Here is a 20,510-nt window from a genome sequence, read left to right on the forward strand (position 1 = left end):
AATTAGTCTATGGATATTAATCTGGCCAGTTGCTGTTCGAGTACAAATAAGTAACATTTAATTGAGATGTCCCATTCTCCCTTGATTTCCTAATCAGAACAGTTCATTATTATAAAAAAAAAAAGTTAAGACTTACTGATTAGAACAAACATATATTCAAGTTCTCCAATTACTAAAAAGAAATGCTATGTCTTCAAGAGTCACTAATGTGAACCCCTTTATCTTCAAAAGCTGGTACTTCTTACACTAGCAACATGCAAGTCGTAAGTCAGCATTTACATGTTTTACCTGTTCAGCGTTTCCCACAGCCAAGAAAGACTCCAAGAGAAAGTTAACTCTGTTAGGTAGTGACAGACTTCCCAATTTTCATCTACTGCAACTCTGTATAAGAAGATTTTAGCTTACAAATCAGCCTACCCACACTATATTTACTCAAGTACCTAATCACAATTCAGATCCTGCTAACTTCTATTGCGACAAATACGTTTATTTCCCTTTAGTAAACACAATCTTGCAAAACAACTAACTGGAGGTGATTAAACTAAGGGTAACACTTAATCTTGTTAATTTAAAGTTTTCCTACTGTCCAATTTGAACAAGGGCAACCTGCTTAACCTCTCTATGTCAGTTTCTCTCTTTGAAATGGAAAAAAAGAACAGGTTCAAATCAAAGACTGTAAAACCTACACAAGCCATAAAATCACTAGGAAAAAAAAAAGATGTTAGTATAAAGTGCAGTTCCACTCTGAAAAGTGACTCTTCAGAGTGGCATCAATTTTCAGGCTTTTAATTAAATCAGTATCAAGTTTGTTCATTCACAAGTAACAAAGTCTTCTTTCTCCAAACCACTAACCTGTAGGTTAGTATAGTAAGCCTAACCAAATTTTTCCACATGAAGAATATTACTAATATTAAAAGTTAGGTAATTATACTGAAAGTCATTTATAAATATAGTTAATGGAAGCATAGTATTTGACTTCCTTAATTTGCACATAAATACCTAAATCCTCTACAAAATTGTAGTCTAATTTTATCACAGTAAGAAATCCCAGGTTTTGTCTCAAAATGGTATCTTTCAGTTTCAGAATGCCTTATTATGAAAGAATCCTATTTTAAGAAAAAGGTGCAGTCACCTATTCATGATTTTATATATAGGTTTGTGGCAATGTGTAGTACAACTGAATTTTAAGTGGTGACAGCAATAACGTTTTCACTCAAAACTGGATACAACTCAAAACACTGCTAGTTCAAGGATCACAAATCATTGTCAACATGGGATTCAAAGTTCATTAAAAAAAAGAGTCATAACTGATTTCTCCTTTTAATAATTTCTACAAAGAAATTAATAAAATTAATTTCTTGATTCTGCACGATCAAGTAGATTTCAAATTATATGCAAAAATTGAATCAATATTTTTGATACTGAAAATGATTCACAATACATCTTCCTCTTCTCAAACATGAATTTATCCACCAAATTTGAAAGGTTCTAGTGAATTTTAATTAGCTTAATTATTTACTGATCCCTTATTTACTAAATACACCTGATACATAGTTGACAATGTTGTTGAGTTACTGTTCAACACAAATTTCAGAAGAGAACTGCACTTTGAAGTAAAGGTGCTAAACAGTAGAATTCTTCAAAAATATATACAATTATATACATACACCTTTCTTTCACAAACAACAAAATATTTATAAAACTTCTTAAAAATATCAAGCTTAACAACCATATTCATCTAAGGGAAATCACACACTTTATTTAGGTGAGTATCAGTTTCATTCTGAATACTGATGCTTGAGACATTTCTTTGAACTGAAAGTCTGCAAATGTACATATAAGAAAAAGGTGAGATATTTTAAGGATTTACACAAATGGTTTGCTAACCTCGTACTGTCAGCTTGCTGTATAACTGTGAGTTCATTTCTTTGTCTCTTTTGTAACGTCGAAATTCATCAACAGCTTCCCGCACCACCGTGACTGTCAAAACGAATCCCTGTTAAAGATACAAATATGAATTTTCAGTGTTAGAACAGAAACAGACAAGTATGAACACTATGCAGAGTAAAAACGTGTGTTTAGAATATTTACTTATTTTTAATTTGGATGTGTTTTCTTCCATTTGTTAAAAATAATATCTTTGTTTACTCCAGGAAAAAAAATATCATACTTGCACATTGTACGAATATAATTAGAGTAACTACATCTCCCAAATACACATAATTAAGATAGTATTTTGAAATGTAAAAAACGAAAAAGGTTTGGATGAGTTAAAGACAGCCTTTATAAGTTCAATAAGCATATTTCCCTATCTCCCACAAATTTTAGGGCCTTACCAAAAACATTTAAAAAGCCTCCAGTTCTAATGTTGAAAAATTGCCTTTTTCCTAAACAGACAGAAAAAGATAAATGGGTGGCTAGTTTATTTTGCCACCTTAAATCAAGTTACTTGGCAATACATCACAAACATTGACAAAGAAAAAGGGGGTTTGTTCTGAAAAACTAAGTATCTAAATGTTTTGGCTGCTCCTTTCACAGGACAGCGCCACTACAGCTTCTGCTGAAGCGTACAAAGTGCTTCACTCAACTATGATGAACTCTGGTCACAAAGGATGGTAAGTTAAAAAGAATACAGAAGAGTTCAGGGATAAGCACATAACTTTCCTCTCGCCCTCTCTAAACCTTCTCAGTTCGTGTCTCCTGCCTTAGACTGAGCACTTCAGTTTTTCTTTATCCGAGAAAGAGAACTAAAATTTTCAATAGTACAGTGATCTTAGCATTATTTTAAGTAAGATGGCTAAAAAAATTCAAATATTGATAAATCCACCAACAGATAAGGTTCTAGATTATCTATATAGCTTTAGACACAAACCGATACTTTACAGAAGAAAATTTATGCCATTAGACTTTTCTTGCAGAAGTCCAACAGTATGCCAACCTTACCCTAACCTCCCAGCAATATGAAAGGAGTGAAGGCGTAGAGCTTTCCTAAAGGAATGTTGACTAAAATCCTCCTGGGGATTTTAGGGCTGTTATACAGTTCCAGACCAAAGTTCCAAGGCTTACTCTGTTGTGACCTTATAGTCAAACACTTCTTGTTTGTTGAGGTTTCTGTTAGGTACAAATTGCATTACAACTATACAGAAAGCAAAAGAGCCCATGCAAAATGCGTTCCTTTTCACTCCTAGGGCATAAATGAACGAGCAGTCGGATTTTCCCCTCTTCCAGCAGCAGCATTTTCACATGCTTTGTCAGTATAGATATTCTAGCAGCATAAAAAAAGGGCACTCCTGAAGCACCTCAAATGTATTATTAGCCATTTGCACATATCTTGTTAACTAGACATTAACCAAAACACAGAATGCAAGGTGCTAACTGGAAAAATTTCCCCTGGCAGTCTCTGTACCTTGCTGAGCAGCTGAGTACAGCTGACCATGACTACGAGGAACAATTTTAGAAAGAAACCTCCCTTTTTGCTCATTTGCTCAAAGGAACTTGATACTCTTCCAAAGGAGAGCTGAAGTTGTGAAGCCAATCTTACAAAAGAAACCTGTCATACTTCTTTAACTGTACGCAGGTAAATATCTTTAGCATACTGCTTACAATCATACTTGTATGCTTTACAACCCTTGTATGCTTGAGTCGAAATGAGAAGTGCATTCCCTACTATGCAAATGACAACGAATTAGCAAAATAGTCTTGTTTTAAGAACTTCAGAGTTTGATCTAAGTGTATCATGTCTGCTGTAAAAGCTGTTGAAATAAAAAAAACCCAAAACAAATAAACCAAAGACAAGAAAACCCTAACAAAACCGAAACAACCCACAAAACCCACATACACCATCAAAAAAACCAAAACTCTACTAGCAATAGTCAGCTTCTACTCATCTGGTTTTAAGTATCAGGGCAAACAATTTTCCTTTAAAATCTTGAGAAAAAATACAAGTCACAGCTGCTCCTCTGATTATTACTGAAGATTTATCAGCAGTTACATGCTCTTCAAAGAAAACCAAAGTAATCTGTTAAGCAACAAGAGCAGCCCAATGGGCCTTAAATGTTTTATATTTTCACAGATACTGAGCTATATTCAATCTGAAGGTTGATCATTAGTAGAAATGCTATTGAAGTAGAAACAAGTGAGTTTAGCAAAAAGTGGCACCACTAGCATTGAGATATTGGTATTTTCAAACTGTATGTGAAAACTGGGGAACATAATTCAAAATATCCTTGAATAAGACAAGCATTTTTTTTCCTTACTACCCCACTGATGTACAGAGCTTTATACAGTACTTCACTGTGAAGAGAGTAACTTCCAGACAAAGCTGACTTCTGCCTTTTCTTACTGTGTCAGTGACAAAGACCTTTGTAAATATCCATTTGAAATCCCACTGCTGAACAGGCTTTCTGTCTTGAAAGTGTTTTTTTGTTGGAGCAGAAGCAAAAAGTTGTCTGGAAAGAGGTATGAAGAACACCCAGGACAGTCTCTCCATTTATCCATACTTAAAAGGACACATGTTACAACAATTAAAACAATGAAATCAATCCAGAATATTTACTCTATTGACTTGTTAAGAACGACCTTTACTCAAGCAGTCAGCATGTCAACCTTCCCTTGAATACCGCTGAGAATAAATGCTACTGAAAAATACCTTTTTTTTATAAGTTTAGAACATAAGGCATTTGTTCCTCCTGCCTTTAAACCTGGTATGGAGGGACCAGGAAGAAGATGAAATAGAAGGTAATGATCTGGTTACCAATGAGAAAAGAATTCCAAATCATGGAAATACAGCTGGCAGACTACAAAAAAGGTCTCCTCTGAATACATTTTTTCAAACCTTAGGAAACCTGAGTCCAAAACCAGTGGTTTGAACATTTTCCCAAGAAAATACTGCAGAGGGCTCAATAACAAAAAGACATATCAAAAGAAAGCCAGTGTAACTGGCAGGGTGGTGATCATTTAGGAAAAGCGTATTTAATTAGTAACTCAAAGACATTATTTCCTCCTGTTTTATTCATGGTTTAAAATATTTCATCTCAATTTTTGCAAGAAAAGGTTGTGATAAAAATTGGTACAGAAGGAATGCAAAAAATTCATGCTCACAATTCTGACCTAGTCTGAAAGCACAAAATAGTGAACAAATAACGATAAACTGAAAGCAATTAACACAAAAATTACCTATGTTATCCATTAAGTTTCTCTAGTAGCTGGAGCTTTTTTCTCTTTTTGTTTTTGCTTGTTTTTTTGTTTGTTTGGGGGTTTTTTTTGTTGTAGTTGTTTTGTTTTGGGTTTTTTTGGGGGGCTTTGTGTTGTTTTTGTTTGTTTGTTTGTTTGCAGGGGTTGGGTTTATTTGTTTGGTTTTGTTGGGGTTTTGTTTGGTTGGTTGGTTTTTTGTTTTGTGGTTTTTTTTTTTAAAAACTCCCAAGTGACCAGCAGCCAGAACGGAGCACTACTTGCTCACACTAGATGGTTAAAAAACGACCTCCAGTCAGTGGGGCAGGAGAGTGGTAGGCAAGGGGAAGGGAAGGTTATCAAACAACAGCTTCTGGAGTATCTGATGTAAAATACCATCATTTCAAATAAGCACTTTACTTCTGTTATGTTCTTTGATCAATGCAGTTTTCCAGTTGCAAATTTATGAAATGTACATAGACATGAACCTTTCATCTGAAATTAAAAAAAACCCAAAACTTCTAGTTAACAGTATTTTTCTGTTTACCAGAGGAGCCCAGTACGTGTACAGGTAGCCTATTTTCAGTGCTGGTACAAACTGTGAGCAGGACACGACGAGGAAGTAGAGATTCAAGAAAAACTTGAACTGTTCATATAAAACCTAAAATGAAAAAGAAAAATAGATAAATGCTCTAAAATTTGTACCCACAATATACATAAAATACATTTTTTCATGATAGTAGACATAAAACCATTATATGTCATGTTATTATAGATGCCAATATTATAGTGCCTATATAGCATAATATGTTATATATCATCACACACTACTATATGCACTATGCTATTTTAGTATAGTATTGTTATTTTCGTTGAGAGAAAATACTGTGATATTATTGCCTCTTTTCACTCTGAAAAAACAATTTGCTACTTTTTGGGTATTTTGAAAACTGGACTATGTATCAAGATCACTTTGCAAATATTTACTTAAAATTTTAACAGTAAACATAATTTCATATTTGCATTAATTTGTATTTGCAGAAGTATCTTGCAATAATTTTACATCCACAATAGTTACCTTTATGTTTATTAGTCAAAAGGTTTTAAAAATTTTCTATTTTATATAGTATCAATAAAAAAAAAGCAAAATAAGTTTGTATCTGAACTTCCACTGCTTACAAAAGGAGCTAAAACTTCTTTTCCTAAAAATACAGCATTAAATCTTAATTTTTCCTAAGGTAGCAATACTTAAATTCTCTTTTATCTGTTTTACAACATCTTTTTGTCTTGAAATTTTCATATCCTGGTCTTAAATAAAAGTAATATCTAAAAAAAAAAATTACCGGCATAAAAAAATCAGAAACCATTTACAAAAATATTATCCTAGTCTTTGGCATTTGAACCTTCTATAGAGTAACAAAACTGAGTAGGCTGTACCATGCTGCTTTGCATCACTGTGAGAATACCCTAAAGCTTCATCCCTGTCTGCAGCACATACAGAAAATAATGTACATGAACTCCTCATCACTTTTATCGGCAGCATTCCCTCAGCACGCTCTCTCCTCAACACAGCCACTGAAGTTTCTCCTCTTGCAGGAGTGGAAGCTCTAAAACTCATGTGCTTCTTTCTGAAGTCCTTTGGTTCTCAAAGGGACAAAAGCTGCCATCAAGTCAGAGGCACTCCTATATTACCATTTCCCAGCTATTCTTAAAAATAGTGAAACTATTTAATGTTCAAGAATAAATGTTGTTTAGGAAAATAAAATGAACCCTACAGAAAACACCCAGTGAGTAAAGGTAAGCAGCACTGCTCTCTTTCCACATGGCTATTCTGTGGAAATCTCAGTTTCTATAGGAAGACAAGCTTTTTACAAAAACAATAGTTTAAGTTTTCAGAAAGTGTAAACTACAAAAAGTTTGTAACAGAATCACATGGGCTTTTGAAGTAATTTAGAAATGCTCAAATGCTCAGCATTAAATTTCTCAAAAGATTATTTTGCAAAAAATATAGGTACATAAGGATATTTCTAAATAAACTGAAGGTTTGGTCTAAACTCAAAGGTAATTGTCCAAGTTTTAAGTGAAGTCACAATAAAGTCACCACAGAATACATTGTCCCATATTCCAAAGGAACAACAGATGCAGGGAATCCTTTGGTAATTAAAAGCGCCACTTCAGCAAGTACACGTTCTCAAGACTGCTTTACTTGTAATTACAGTGCTAAGAACATTATTCATTTTATAGAATTTTGTATCTTCAAAGACTTCACATATTTCTTTAGTAAGCCAGGGTAACATGGCACCTCCAGCAGGATTAAGAGAAGTGGCTACTGAACTCGGAACGTTGAGACTAGAGAAAACAGATAATCAATTATTTCAAAGACATTCAAAATAGATCAAAAAGCCACATTTAAAGACTGTCTCCAGCTTTTAATCTCACAATTCAGTTACTATTACAATGACTTCTGCACAAAAATGGAAGTTATTTTACTGGTATTTATTGTTCTTACAAGTCCAACATTATTACTCAATTATGGAAAAACCTATGCACTAGGAAACAATATTCAGGAAAATCCATTTTGAAGTGTCTGTCTGGCAGGCATAACAAAGTAGTAGTACCTCAAAATCACCAGTTTCTTGCAAGAGTGCTATATTACTGTTCACCTAAAGACTACCTAAACAGCCTCTAAGATTTTTTCAAGAGTGTGGAATCCTATTTCACAATTTACCAACAAAACTGTAAAGCTAAAAAAGTCACATTTGAAGTTGCAGGAAGGGTCAAAGCATTCTTCCAAAATGAAACTAATTCAGACTGAACCTGTACCTTATGCTAATACTCATGAAGTTCATGCACTCATTTCTAGCAGTATGTTTAACTGTTTACAAACACTTGATACACCAGGTCAAAAAAAAGTCCACAGAGTACTTTGGGAGGTGCAGATCAGGAAGAGCACCCATCTCGCAGAAGGTGGGAGTTAAAAAACACCTTCCTACACATCTTCCTGGCAGACCACTGACTGAGTCCATTCAATACAAAGCTAAGCACTTCAGTCTAATTAAGCAAATTGAGAAGTCTCCACCTACATAAAACTAATAAAACTACTGCTTTGAAGTTCAGGAGAGGTATCTTCAAAACCCTCCCTTCACAGAAGATAATTTTAATGGAAATTCTCAAAAAATTCATAGGCAGGTGTATCGAGATACATATGAAATCATAAACAGAATCTTAACTGACTGGTGTAAAGGCAGCAGCAGAAAGTATTTTGTATAAATATCTAGAAATTAAATGACAATTTGGAAATATTACAGCTCTTTTAGCCAGTAAGTGAAATTCTGTTAATCTAAACATTATTTTAAGTTTGTATTTGGATATGAAATCATTGAATATTACCCACTGCCAGATGCAATGTTAAAAAAAGATATAAGAGAAAACTTCACATTATGAAAAGGTAAACCAGAGTAGATCACTGGAGTCAATATTTATGACTTAGTTATATTTATTGGTTTGGAACCAATAAAATGATGTTTCCTACAAATTACTTTTAGTAGAAAACATGAAAAGAGATAGTTAGAATACACAGTATTCTAATCAATGAAAAGTCTTAACTTATATCTAAAATTAAAATTAGAAAACATTTAATTTTCACCAACTATTGGGCTTTATATTTAGGATGTCACTTAATTCTGAAGTTAGTACTGAGTTTTTAAATACTACCACCAAATTAAAAGGCTGATTCTGCCTATACTGTAAAAGCAAGATTTTTAAAAGACAAAAAAAGGACAAACATGCTCTCTCAACAGGGAATTTCAAACCATGGCTGATCCCTATAGGAAACATGAATCTAGTTTAGGATTTGTAATCTACACTGCAGATTTCTAGTCACAATAATCAATGGCTTACTATATGCTTAATGAATGTTGTGACCTTTAGGAAAGCATACGTGGTTTAACCAATTTCAGTGTATTTAATAATTTAAACTTCGGAAGAAAACATTTGCTTTGTCCAATAATGATGAGAATATTTTATCCACATGTGATAAGTCACATTTTATTTCTCTGACAGGAGATCAGTCTTAATTACAAGGGTATTAATTTTTTTTTTCTAATAAAGAAATGTGTTAGAAAACACCTGTCAGTCTTTGGACCAAAGAGGCCAGAAGAATAGAATCAATACTCTTATAAACCAGTATGATCACTTAAATAAAAAATTTAAGACAAAGCATGTCTGTATTTAAATGTACAAAACATTCAGTTTCTAGAACAAGACACAGGACTCTTGGGTTTTATTAATAAAAGTATGAGTAAAAGAGTAATAGTAAATTATAATATCACAGCAGCATACATTTTTAGGTTTTAACTACTGAAGTTCCAAAAGATGCCTTTGCTGTTACTATATTTCAATATAATGTTACTATATTTCATTATAATTTCATTATAAGTTTTTTTAAAAGTATGAACTGGACAAACTGTAATGTCTCTTGTCTTCATATACACTGTGAATATTACAGGCAAAAAGTTGAAATTAAGGAGTAATATGGCTTCTTAGGAAAAAGTGAAAAAAATGTCAACTTTCCACTCCTCAACAAAAGTATTTCCTGGAAAATTGCACTCAAAATGAAAGGACCTCGCTGTTTTTAAAACTGCAATAACAAATTCAACTCTGAAAAGCACCAAACTAGGCCTACTTGTCTTATAAATTGAAGAGGCTAGTTGTTTTTGTCCTTTAAGGAATTGCCCATTTCAGAATACATTATTTATTATGCTTTCAATGGCAAGGAGTATGAGAAAATATCCATGGGACTAAACTGCAATTTTCGACTCCTCTCAATTTAAGTCAGTGCTTTGCATGTAGAAATGCTTCTTCTTTAAAACAGGATTACAAATCTAATGATGAATAGAAAAGTGCAAGGAAACCCGCCTCAAATTTCTAAAGCTTCACTGAATTCCAACCACTCAATCATACACACTTGCAATTTAGTAAAAATCCCTTTGAAAACAGAACAATTTAATGAAAAAGCAACCTTGCTCTCAACTGTCAACTTTAATTGAAGACATTGAGATAAATATAAATATATAATATAAATATAGTATAAATAAAAAAAGAAAAAGAACAACTTGGGCAAATAAAATTATGTTTTTGCAGAATAGTCAAAAAACACTATAGAACATACAGTCATCCCATCGCCAAAAAATGTTTAATAGCCTTACCCCAGGTATAAAGGTAAAGATGTTGTACTTTTGATTTTTTATGGCATTTTTGGGGTATTTTTCTTCACACTTTTCAGGACACCCAAGCCACACTGTGCGAGCCTTCAGCTCTTTCTTTCTTCGGCAAAAGCTTATGAGCCAGTCAGAACAACTGAAAAGAAAGACAACTGTTTATTTTAAAACTAAAAATTTACTATAATATATAATACAAGTACCATTTTGAAACCTGGAACCCCTAAAGGCAAATACCTATTAAAAACAGGCTTAAAAATATTTGCCACATCTAAATAAGCAAGCATGATGTTCTAATACTTAGGGTAATTACACAGTACTCATTCAGACACATACATATATAAACATTTGTACATTCCTTATAGAAAATCCTAATACAATATTCACAAATTTCACTACACCCTGCCCAGACACAGTATCAAAAAATTCTGGTTAATAAGACTGCATTAGCAGTCACTAAATTCCCCAACCATTAAATGACTCAGCCATCATACCTTACAGTCCTTTGGCTAAACTCTTTATCTTGTATTACTGATACTCAGATTATACTATGCTTATGACTGAAGAGGAAACAAGGCTTCCAATAGATAAAGTTCAAAAAATTGCAACAGTTTTGTATACAATTATCACATAATTTGTAATTCGTAAATAATTTGTAAAATCTTGTAATAATAATTTCTAAATTTTTTTTTTCTCCATACCACTGCTAATGCCACAGTCAAATATCCAACCAAAAAAACTCCAACCCAAAAACAAACAAACAAAAAAACCCCAAAACCCAAACCCACTATGTAAATACGTATTGCACAATGACGTGCAAATGGTGAACTTCAGTTCACGGAAAAATGGAAGAGCATCCTTGCCTAACCAGTTTACAAATCTACTGAAGAGGATTTAAACTGTGAACAATGAATTAGAGAAGAGCTCAGAGCAACCTTTAAACAACTGCAATTTGGACAAGGACACGGGAATGATGGGATGAGATCACAGCCAGGAAGAACAAAAGGCCGGCAAATGGAATGATGCCTCTGAGGCTCAGCAGACTATTTACTAACAGCCATGAAACAAGGAACAAATATGGATGCGACTCAACTCATGTAATATTATCAGCTTAAGACTTGCTAGGACTATCCATAGGGGCAGAAAGACTACTCACAGACCATTTGCAAAGAAAAGTGGGTTTGCTGTACACTGTATGTACTTGGTTTACCATGCCATATGTTAAAGGAGAATTTATCTGCATTTGTTAACACAGTGGGGAGGTGCCTCAGTCATGCTGGGAGTCTGTTTTAGGCAAGGGAATCAGGAAGACTGAGCAGACAGGCCTTCCATGAGCACCTACTGCAGCTGTAGAACAGATTGAACTGGTCACAGCAGATTTCAGCTACGTCAGTCAATGAAGCTGAAGTAACAATTTCTAGTGAGGTTTTTTAATATACTGGCAATATTTTTGATGCAGGAAAAAGAAGGCAACCATTAGGAAACTTCTATAAATAGTATTCAAGCCAACAGACAGAATTTTGTTGAGAACAAGTGGGAAAAATTGCAATCCAATCACCTCAGCACTGTTTCCTAGATTAATTCTGTATAATCAACCTATTTACATGTATTTCTACACACCTGAAAGAAAACAGAAGCCATAACCAACACTGACATCTCAAATGGAACTACTTTCACTCTGAGAAGCAGTAGTGCATCTGGTTCATGTCATCTCTTGACTCCTGGTGGCTTTGAGCACCCTGACCTAGTTAAAATTGTCCCTGCTAAAGGCTAGGGAGATTGGACTAGATGATCTTTAAAGGTCCTTTTCAACGAAAATCATTCTATGAATCTGTGTTCCTAATAAAATTTAACTCTCAAGACATTTATCATAAAGAAAGTTAAGTAACATATTCTTGGAACTGACAGAGCTGGAAAAATCATAACTGCAGAGTAGCTTGTATAAAACCAAAGTAATTTCAGTGAAGGTACACAAAGCTTTATTCAGAACTTACTGGGTAATTTACTACTGAATATTTCATTTTTCAGACAACAAGAAAACTAGAACAGACAGGGGTACATGCAAAGAGGAGATCAGAATTCAATGCTGTCTTGACAGATGACAAAAACTATCTGGAAGTGATAGAACACAGTTAAACAGGGACAAGCACAACATAGTTCATTTACAAGGAAATAATCAACTACAGATATACAGAACTGGGAAATAGTAGGTAGCAGCTCAAAAGAGAAGGACTCAGTTATTGCATGAGAATGAAATACATGTGCAAAAAAGGGCATGTATCTGTTCAGCATGGACAGACATACTTTTAGCAAGTCATGAACATATTCCTTTCTCTCAATCCACTGCTAGCATGATCTCAGCTGGCTTACAATACCATCCTGAATACCAGATTTCAACAAACAGGCCTATTGGTAAAACAGAGACCACACAGAAGAGCAAGAAAACAATTACAGGTCTAGAAAGCAGGCCAGGCTGACTACTAGATACACCAAAAGAAACAGAGCTGTTCACAGAAGGCTGAGTGTGGACCTAATATAGTTTCAAGTACGTAAGAACCAGCTGCAAAGAGAAGAGGGACAATTATTCTCTAGGTCTGCCATTATTAAGTAATGACAGACTTCAACTGTGGCAAATCAATAAGCAGGGTAGTCATAACATGGACACATACTGAGTAAACTCTTAATGACAAGGGTGGAGGAAACACTCAGAGAGGCTGGAATTGCTACTACTGAGAACAGATCTGGTAAGATCAGACGTTAAGTGATAGGTATAATTCATCCTGTGCAGGCAAGGAATCAACTGGATAACCTCTTAAGGTCCTTTCCTAGTCTGTTTATTCACAATTATAGAATCATGGTACACACAACTATCGCAGGGAAGGCAGGCTGATAGTTAGCTGACATTGCCACAATCCCAATTCAAATGTTCTTATCTGTAGTCTACGTTATCCCATGCTTATTACAAAGTAATTTTGCCAAAGAATGGAATTCAAAAGTTGTAGGTTCTTTCTAAAGAGAATCAGAAGTTATGCAATAATAAAAGCATTCAAAGCAACAATCATTTTGTTACGGAAATGCCACTACATCAATACTCACAAGCTGACATTTAAAACACTTCAATTTTAAATGCTGGATTCGTAAGATTTCCTCCCTGAAACTTTCACTATGGGATAGACATCAATTTGGTTTCATCCTACATAAACATGCATTTCATTTTGTTACAAATAGGAGCCCATTCATCAACTTTTCCCAAATCACTTTACACAGCGACAAAGAATTACTTAATCACAAAAATTCTAACAGTGTTCGCTCAACATTCAAAATTCAGCCCAGTTATTTAGTAACACACAAATCAGAAAAATCAAGTTATCTTGACCATTACTTAAATTTGTCTTTAAAGCAAAATGAACTGCAGTCTTTCTATGTCATGGTTCCACAAACAGTTTACTGGCTGTGAACCTACACTTCTGCTGCCAAAATGGCCTTCCCCCATAACAAAGGTGTGGATTCTTGCTCCTTCCCTTATGCTGGCACAAATACTCACACAAATGCATGGGAAAACCAGGCCAGCAAATTGATCCAGCTGTAAACTAATGCAGAATAAAAGGGGACTATTTTCACTTAGATCCATCGCTGATCTTTAAAAAACTGTAATAGTAGTTGAAACAATGCAGGTTATGTACTTGTAGCAGAAGGTGGAACGATTCCACTCAGTGCCAACTTGGTTACCCTTGATAAAACTGCTCATGGCATTAAAGCTTTAAACGTTTTAGTTTCCAGGGCAAGGGTGTGGAGACACGAAAGAGATAGATTAGATGTATATTAAAAAAATGTAACAAGGAAAATAGTTTTTTCCTGAGGAAAGTGAATAAGCAAGACAGCTTCTATCTACAATCCCATAGACAGAAATTCCCTGACAGCCTTTGAAATGATGAATTGTTTAAATCAGTTTTTGACTTTAAACTGTAAACAGACTTTACATTTGATTAGGCACAGTGCCTTTTGTGGAATCATTTCCTCAGATATTGCTAAAATTAAACATTCAACTAAAGTGACATAATTATACTGCCGTCCTTGACATGGAATCTCCCCTTCTTGAAACTACCTTTTTTACTACAGATCAAGAGATGCCATAATGACCACTAGTTTAGTAAATGTCAAAAAGTACAGACACAAGAGTGATGCCTGACTGGGAAACAACTGAGATACCTTTGATAAAAGGGATTTGACTGACACAGAGCTAACAACACAAGTTCTCAGATGCGAGACAACTGCAGATGATGAAAATATTACAGGTTATGCCCAAATCAGTATTTTCATGGTTCAGATGAGCTTTCCTACCTTAAAAGTAAAAAATCAGTTAGATTCTGTCACTTACAGTCTTAGCAGTAATTACTGCTATTTTACAGGAAGAATCAGAGGTGGACATGCTCACCTCAGAAATCCTAATCCGTTTACTTTAATTCAGATTCTTAACAACAATGAAGTCTACCCAATATTTTTGAAACTCAAGATTATCAACTTCCAACAACAAATATCTAATCTGTTCTTGAATTAACATTCCCCAATACAGAAAATATTTTTGTGCAAGGGTATAGACCCTTTATTGGGCTTTTGTACCCAGTAAATTTATATGATAAATCAGAGTAGCATTCTCTGAGCTTCAAAGGGCCTAAAACCATAATGTAAGATGTCACACAGTTAAGACACACTTCAGATTTTACCGAACTCTTTTGTAAAACCACATCTTACACTAAGGATCCAGCAATTAAAAAGAAAAATATATAAATCACATCCTTCTTTACTGATTTAAGTTTGTATTTCAAATGCCCTTGACCAGAAAATTCAACATATGCAAAGAAAGCTTTTACCTTAAGTCAGGTGTAAGCTGTGTTGTCTATATCAATACAACAGATTGCATATATGAAAAATATAGTAATTTATAAAAGAACTTCAAGGTACATCTATTAAATGGCTTTTTACTAACCTGCTTCCTAATGTACTTTTTTTAATTTGAGGGAACAATAAGCAGTCTTCATATTAGTAACCAACGCCACATTTAAATTAAAAAACAAACAAGCAAAAAACCAGCCAAAAAACCCCAAACAAGCCCCAAAACCAAAAACCCCACCAACAAACCAAAAGCTGGAGTAATTGTTAAATAAGAACCCTTAACTTTTTCATAAATAGAGCATATCTCTCGAAGTCAAAAGCTAAAGTAAAAGTCTCAACTGACTCTGCAGCTCTAATAATAAAGGGTTTTTTTATTTTCTCTTTTCATTACTTTTATCCTACAAGCTTAACTGCCAGTATCTTTCACAAAACAGCACTTTCATCAGAATGGGAAGATAATATAAAAGCTCTATATTGTCTGCAAGGGTCAGCTTTTCCTTATTAGGTTTTAAGTAGCAGAAACTAGTTCTGCAAAGAAAACATACTGTAATTATTGTACTCAACAGGTAGCTTCAGTAATCAGGCCAAAAGCAACACAGTGGTCATGTCATTCTTAAAAGATCAGCATTTTCCCATGCTTCTGCATAACAAATGCGTTGCAGATTAATTGAAAGCGTACAGGCCATCTTAGAGCCCAAATTAATCCCAGCATTTGATATCCCCTTCACTTCATATGGAAATGCCATTCAGTGGCACCATTTTCATAGGGACAAAGTGTTTTTTGATAACAAGTGGAATGTAAATCTCATGAGAAAGAAATCAATCCAGCCCAAAGAACTCCAGAGTATTGATCTATGTGCATTATAATTTCACAAGCTTGAAGAGAATTTGTAAGTTAAAGGGGAAATGATTACAACCACAAAACAGCTGCTATATCACAAAGTTTTCTTTTAACTGTGTTATGAAAGCAAGAAATAAGCGGTTTCTGAAGTTAAAAGTTATATTGATTGTATTAAGTCTCCAGTTTGTTCAAAATCAAAGACAACATTTGATTATGATTTTTTTCTTCCAAATGTAAAAACTGTTTAAAGAGCTGCAGATTTGCAAATAAAATTCACACCATTCAGTTCTGATCAACAAGTCTATTGTCTAAACAGTAGTTAAAAGCTGGATAAAAGATTTTTCCAAAATCATTTCTCCAGTACAGTGAACTTTGTCAAACCTTCCATATTTGCTACTGCAAAACTGGTGAAACTTTTTCAATTAAGCAGTAACGGTTTGCGATGTAGCAACAAAATCTATACAATATAAAACTCTAAAGCTGCAAAGAGATGGAAAACTTCCTCTCACAAAAATGAGATTAAACCTAACAATGCAAGACAGACAAAACCCCCTAGTGGGTATGGGGTTTTTTGTTTGTTTGTAACAAGTAAAGTGATTTTGAACACAAACACAAGACTTTTCACTGAGAACCCAAAAGAAATCAGGGGCCCCCTGAGCTCTGCTCCAGACAAATGCCTAGTCTTTCTGTCATCTTTCTGTCACAGCTTTGAAAAATTTACAATTTAGTTTAAAGCACAAAAAGAAATTCTGTATGGGGAGGTTGAGATTTCAACCTCACTCAGACTCAGGTATGAGATACTGATTTCCATAAAAACAGGGTAAAATTTTAAATTCTGTTTAACTGAATGGGTCTCAGAATCTTACATTACACTTAGAAGAATGCAATTTGTCTTCTGGAAATAAATTTCAGTTGTTTATATAAAATGTATACACTAACAAACATGCAAATTGTTTTCTCAGATGTTTTTCTCCATTTCAAGTGTGAAGGCATCAACACACAATTCTATCCCAACTCAATACTTTACACCCCATAAAAACACTGCAACTCATTCTACACTTTATGTAAGTGTATATAACTGCACAGTTATATAATACAGTACCCTCCAGACTTCCTGCATGATCTTTTCCATGATCCTAGGTAAACTTCAGGCATTTCAAAAACTCAAGTATTCTGTGGGTCCCAGCAAAAATTCATAACGTTTTATTATAATGAGAAACTGTCAAAAAGAATAACTTACACTGACTGTACCTCCCTGACTTTTGTCAATAACAAAGCTTCAACAGTGCTCTCAGCTCAGATGAAACCTCCCTATAACATAATCACTCAGAGGCACTCACCCAAGACGAGGTTTTTATCCAGCCTGACTGGACCAGTAGTTAAGATACCATGGGATGACCTTCCTTCCAGGTAATTTTCCCCATCTCATCTAAACAGGTTATCTGCACCTTTCCTGTGAGCATATCTTCTGCCTGTTAATACCCTACTGAAATGTCAAGCTTCTGCTAGGATCTGGTGGTCATTTTTTCATTATTTTTTTCCCACGAAAAATTAAAATTATCTACTATAATATTCCAGTGTAGAAAACTAATGTGATTAAAATGCCTCTAGGTATAAGTACAAGACCAAATGGATTCTATGTCCAAATTCAGTTGAGGAACTCAACAAAGAAGAAGTCAGACTCCTCTCTAAGGCCTTTTCCTTAGTGAAGGCTTTTCTTTTACACACCTACATTAGCATTAAAATATGTGTAAGATGCAGCAAAAAAATTAATCCAATTTCCTTTCTCTTTTCATTCTCAAAAATCCATCACAAACATGGCTCAAGTATTTTAACAAATAAGTTCGGAAGTTTCTAGGCTTGAGCTCCACTGAAAGTTGAGATGTACTTATCAATTTTAAAAAGCAAGAAGGATCACGAAATTTTGCAATCCACAGGATTAATAACACTTTCTTGTGACAGTCTCTTACAATTGTTAATTAGTTCCAACATAAACTCATCCTGCAGTTGTTTATCTCTATCCAAACAGAGTAAATCCTCTGTCAGGGTAACTGTCAGGGTGCAGTTTTCACTGGTCCACCTGTCTTCATGAAACTTACGGAATGTAATCACAGTAACTAATAATCACTAATACTTACAGAACTGAACTCACATAAAATATGTTATTTGGAAGGTATTTCAACTTTAAGACACATGTAAAAGATTAAAAGCCTCTTTAAATACTTACAATTTTTTTCTAAAAACTACAATCTAGTTCTGTAACAGAAACATTGCTTCCAAAATCCATTTGCATATATGAGCATTGCTTTTGTAAACATTGCTATCTTGTCTCCTTCCTTCTACTTTCAAAACACTTATTCCCTATGATAAAATTAATAATTCATGAGGTTTTGTTAAATTATTATATAAAAAAGAAATCAACTCAGATTATAGTTTTTTTAAGCTGTAGAACGTAATTATTTCAAAAAACTGAAGGTGTATAAACAGAGCTTTGTTTAGGTAAAACAACAGTATCAGGCCTCTTGAAGTGCCATGAAAACCACCTGTGAAGACTTCTATCTAAATTAATTCTAAAGTCATCTGCCAAAAAAAGCATTCATCATTTAAATTCACTGAAAATACTTCACTTACTTTACTTGACTGATTCTCAGATTTTATCATTCACGATTAAAGAAAAAAGAAGATTCTTAATCATCCTAATAGCAATTTCTATATTCAGAAATTTTGCTAACAATTCATTAGAAAATTACTACTCCAAGGCAACTGCATACAGCAGAGTATACCACAGAAAGTTTCTACATAAGAACCAAATCACAAGAGCTAATCCCAGTTGTAATTCACTCCAAGACCACCAGTTATACTTTAACCTTTTAAGCTGAAGAGTTAGCTAATCATTAGTTAATGAAAGTACTTCTTCCTTTCAGCAACATCAATAAAATTTATATATTGTCAACTTAACACACTAACGTCCTCAAAAGTAAAAGATTTAACCCCTCTCCCCTGATGTGGTTTTGAGTAGAAGTGAGAACCAGGTTTAAATGCCAGATTATGGACCTCATATTAATACAAGTTTAGCTCATGATTTCTCTTAGAAGCCTTTTCCTTGCAAGTCAGCAAAGCAGAAAGGAGAAGCAGCTCTTCAGAGATTTTTCTATGAACAGCTGGCAATGTCCTAGTAGGGAAAATGCAGGCAAATAAATCAAAAGGTTCATGACAAGCAAATGTCATGTACTCTGTCAAGCAAATGTGTTCTGTACTCTGCACACATCGCAAAATACAAAGTTACTACTTATTTAATTTGTTTAATATCTCAATATAAAGTGCTAGTATGCAACAAACCTAGTGCAAAGGAACTTCCAGCCGCCACAGATAAACCATTCTAAGCCTCTTCTTCTCTGAGAAATTCTGGCTCTTGGTAGAGTATGGTAATCACTCTCATCATTTTCAAAGCCTTCTTCTGACATCATTAGTGGCATTTCATCCAAATGAGAGGACTCATCTTCCACTTGGTACCTGGCAAAATTAAATAAAAGCACTAAATAAATAGCCAATACATCACTTTTTATTACTGGGAATCTCCTAAAGTAACAGGTTAATTTTTGCCATATGGAATTTTATTAGGGAGATATTTTCATCTAAACATCTCATGAATTTGTGCTAACATATTAGCAAGAAATTCTGATTTCAATTAAAATTGTGTAATACAGCAAAAAGGCCTGCAACTAATCATTGTCAATCATAGTATAAATCATTCCAGGAAAATTCTTGTTTCTTATATAATCTGTGCATACAAAGTTGCAGCTTCCTATTTTCCAAAGGATTCTTCACAAGATTTTGTTATACAGAGTGTACTTTGCAAAGCTTATAGCAGACAGAAGTGACTGAGTTTTCATGGAAGTACAGACTTTATATTTCCACCAGGATTCTTTAACCTGCTTTTCTGATGTCTGTTCCTGTGTGCACAGGCCCTCAAGTCTCACTTTCTACACAACACATCAGTATCTTAGTTTTAATTACTAAAACATTATAGTTACTTTTATAATTCTACACACAAACATTCGGTGAGTCAAAACAGATTTGCCTGTGGGACCCATGGAAACAACATTAAGCTAACAACGGTCCTTTCCTCTCCAAAAACTATTATCTACTCTAATTTTACATTTCTGGAACGCTTTTTATGCTAAGACAAAACACTGGAATACTCAACAAGAAAATTCCCCTCAGTGAATGTAAATTGACTAACTTACTCATTTCATACTTCTATACCTTTGTGAGGATGATTGAAAGAAGCAGCACTATTACTCAGAATTAGTACGTTTGATTTTTATGAAGCTGTATCGTAAAGTCATTTCTTACAAGGTAAATCCTGGGACTGTCCCATTTTCCCC

The 20,510-nt window shown here is 34.2% G+C and overlaps 1 protein-coding gene across 3 annotated transcripts in view; it reads right to left on the minus strand.

Annotated features, from left to right (window-relative positions):
- ATP9B (ATPase phospholipid transporting 9B (putative)) overlaps window positions 1–20,510 on the minus strand; it is a 157,160-nt gene that overhangs the window by 121,908 nt on the left and 14,742 nt on the right. For all 3 annotated transcript variants that reach the window (XM_051798877.1, XM_051798876.1, XM_051798875.1), the window contains exons 2-5: window positions 19,462–19,635; window positions 10,377–10,527; window positions 5,717–5,830; window positions 1,888–1,996 (exon numbers count right to left, since the gene is read on the minus strand). In XM_051798877.1, coding sequence (XP_051654837.1) covers window positions 1,888–1,996; window positions 5,717–5,830; window positions 10,377–10,527; window positions 19,462–19,635 — 548 coding nt within the window. The remainder of the gene's footprint in view (window positions 1–1,887; window positions 1,997–5,716; window positions 5,831–10,376; window positions 10,528–19,461; window positions 19,636–20,510) is intronic.

This window comes from Manacus candei, unplaced genomic scaffold (genome assembly GCF_025592945.1).
Source record: "Manacus candei isolate 608988 ecotype Guabito, Panama unplaced genomic scaffold, ASM2559294v1 h1tg000049l, whole genome shotgun sequence".
Classification (NCBI taxonomy): domain Eukaryota; kingdom Metazoa; phylum Chordata; class Aves; order Passeriformes; family Pipridae; genus Manacus; species Manacus candei.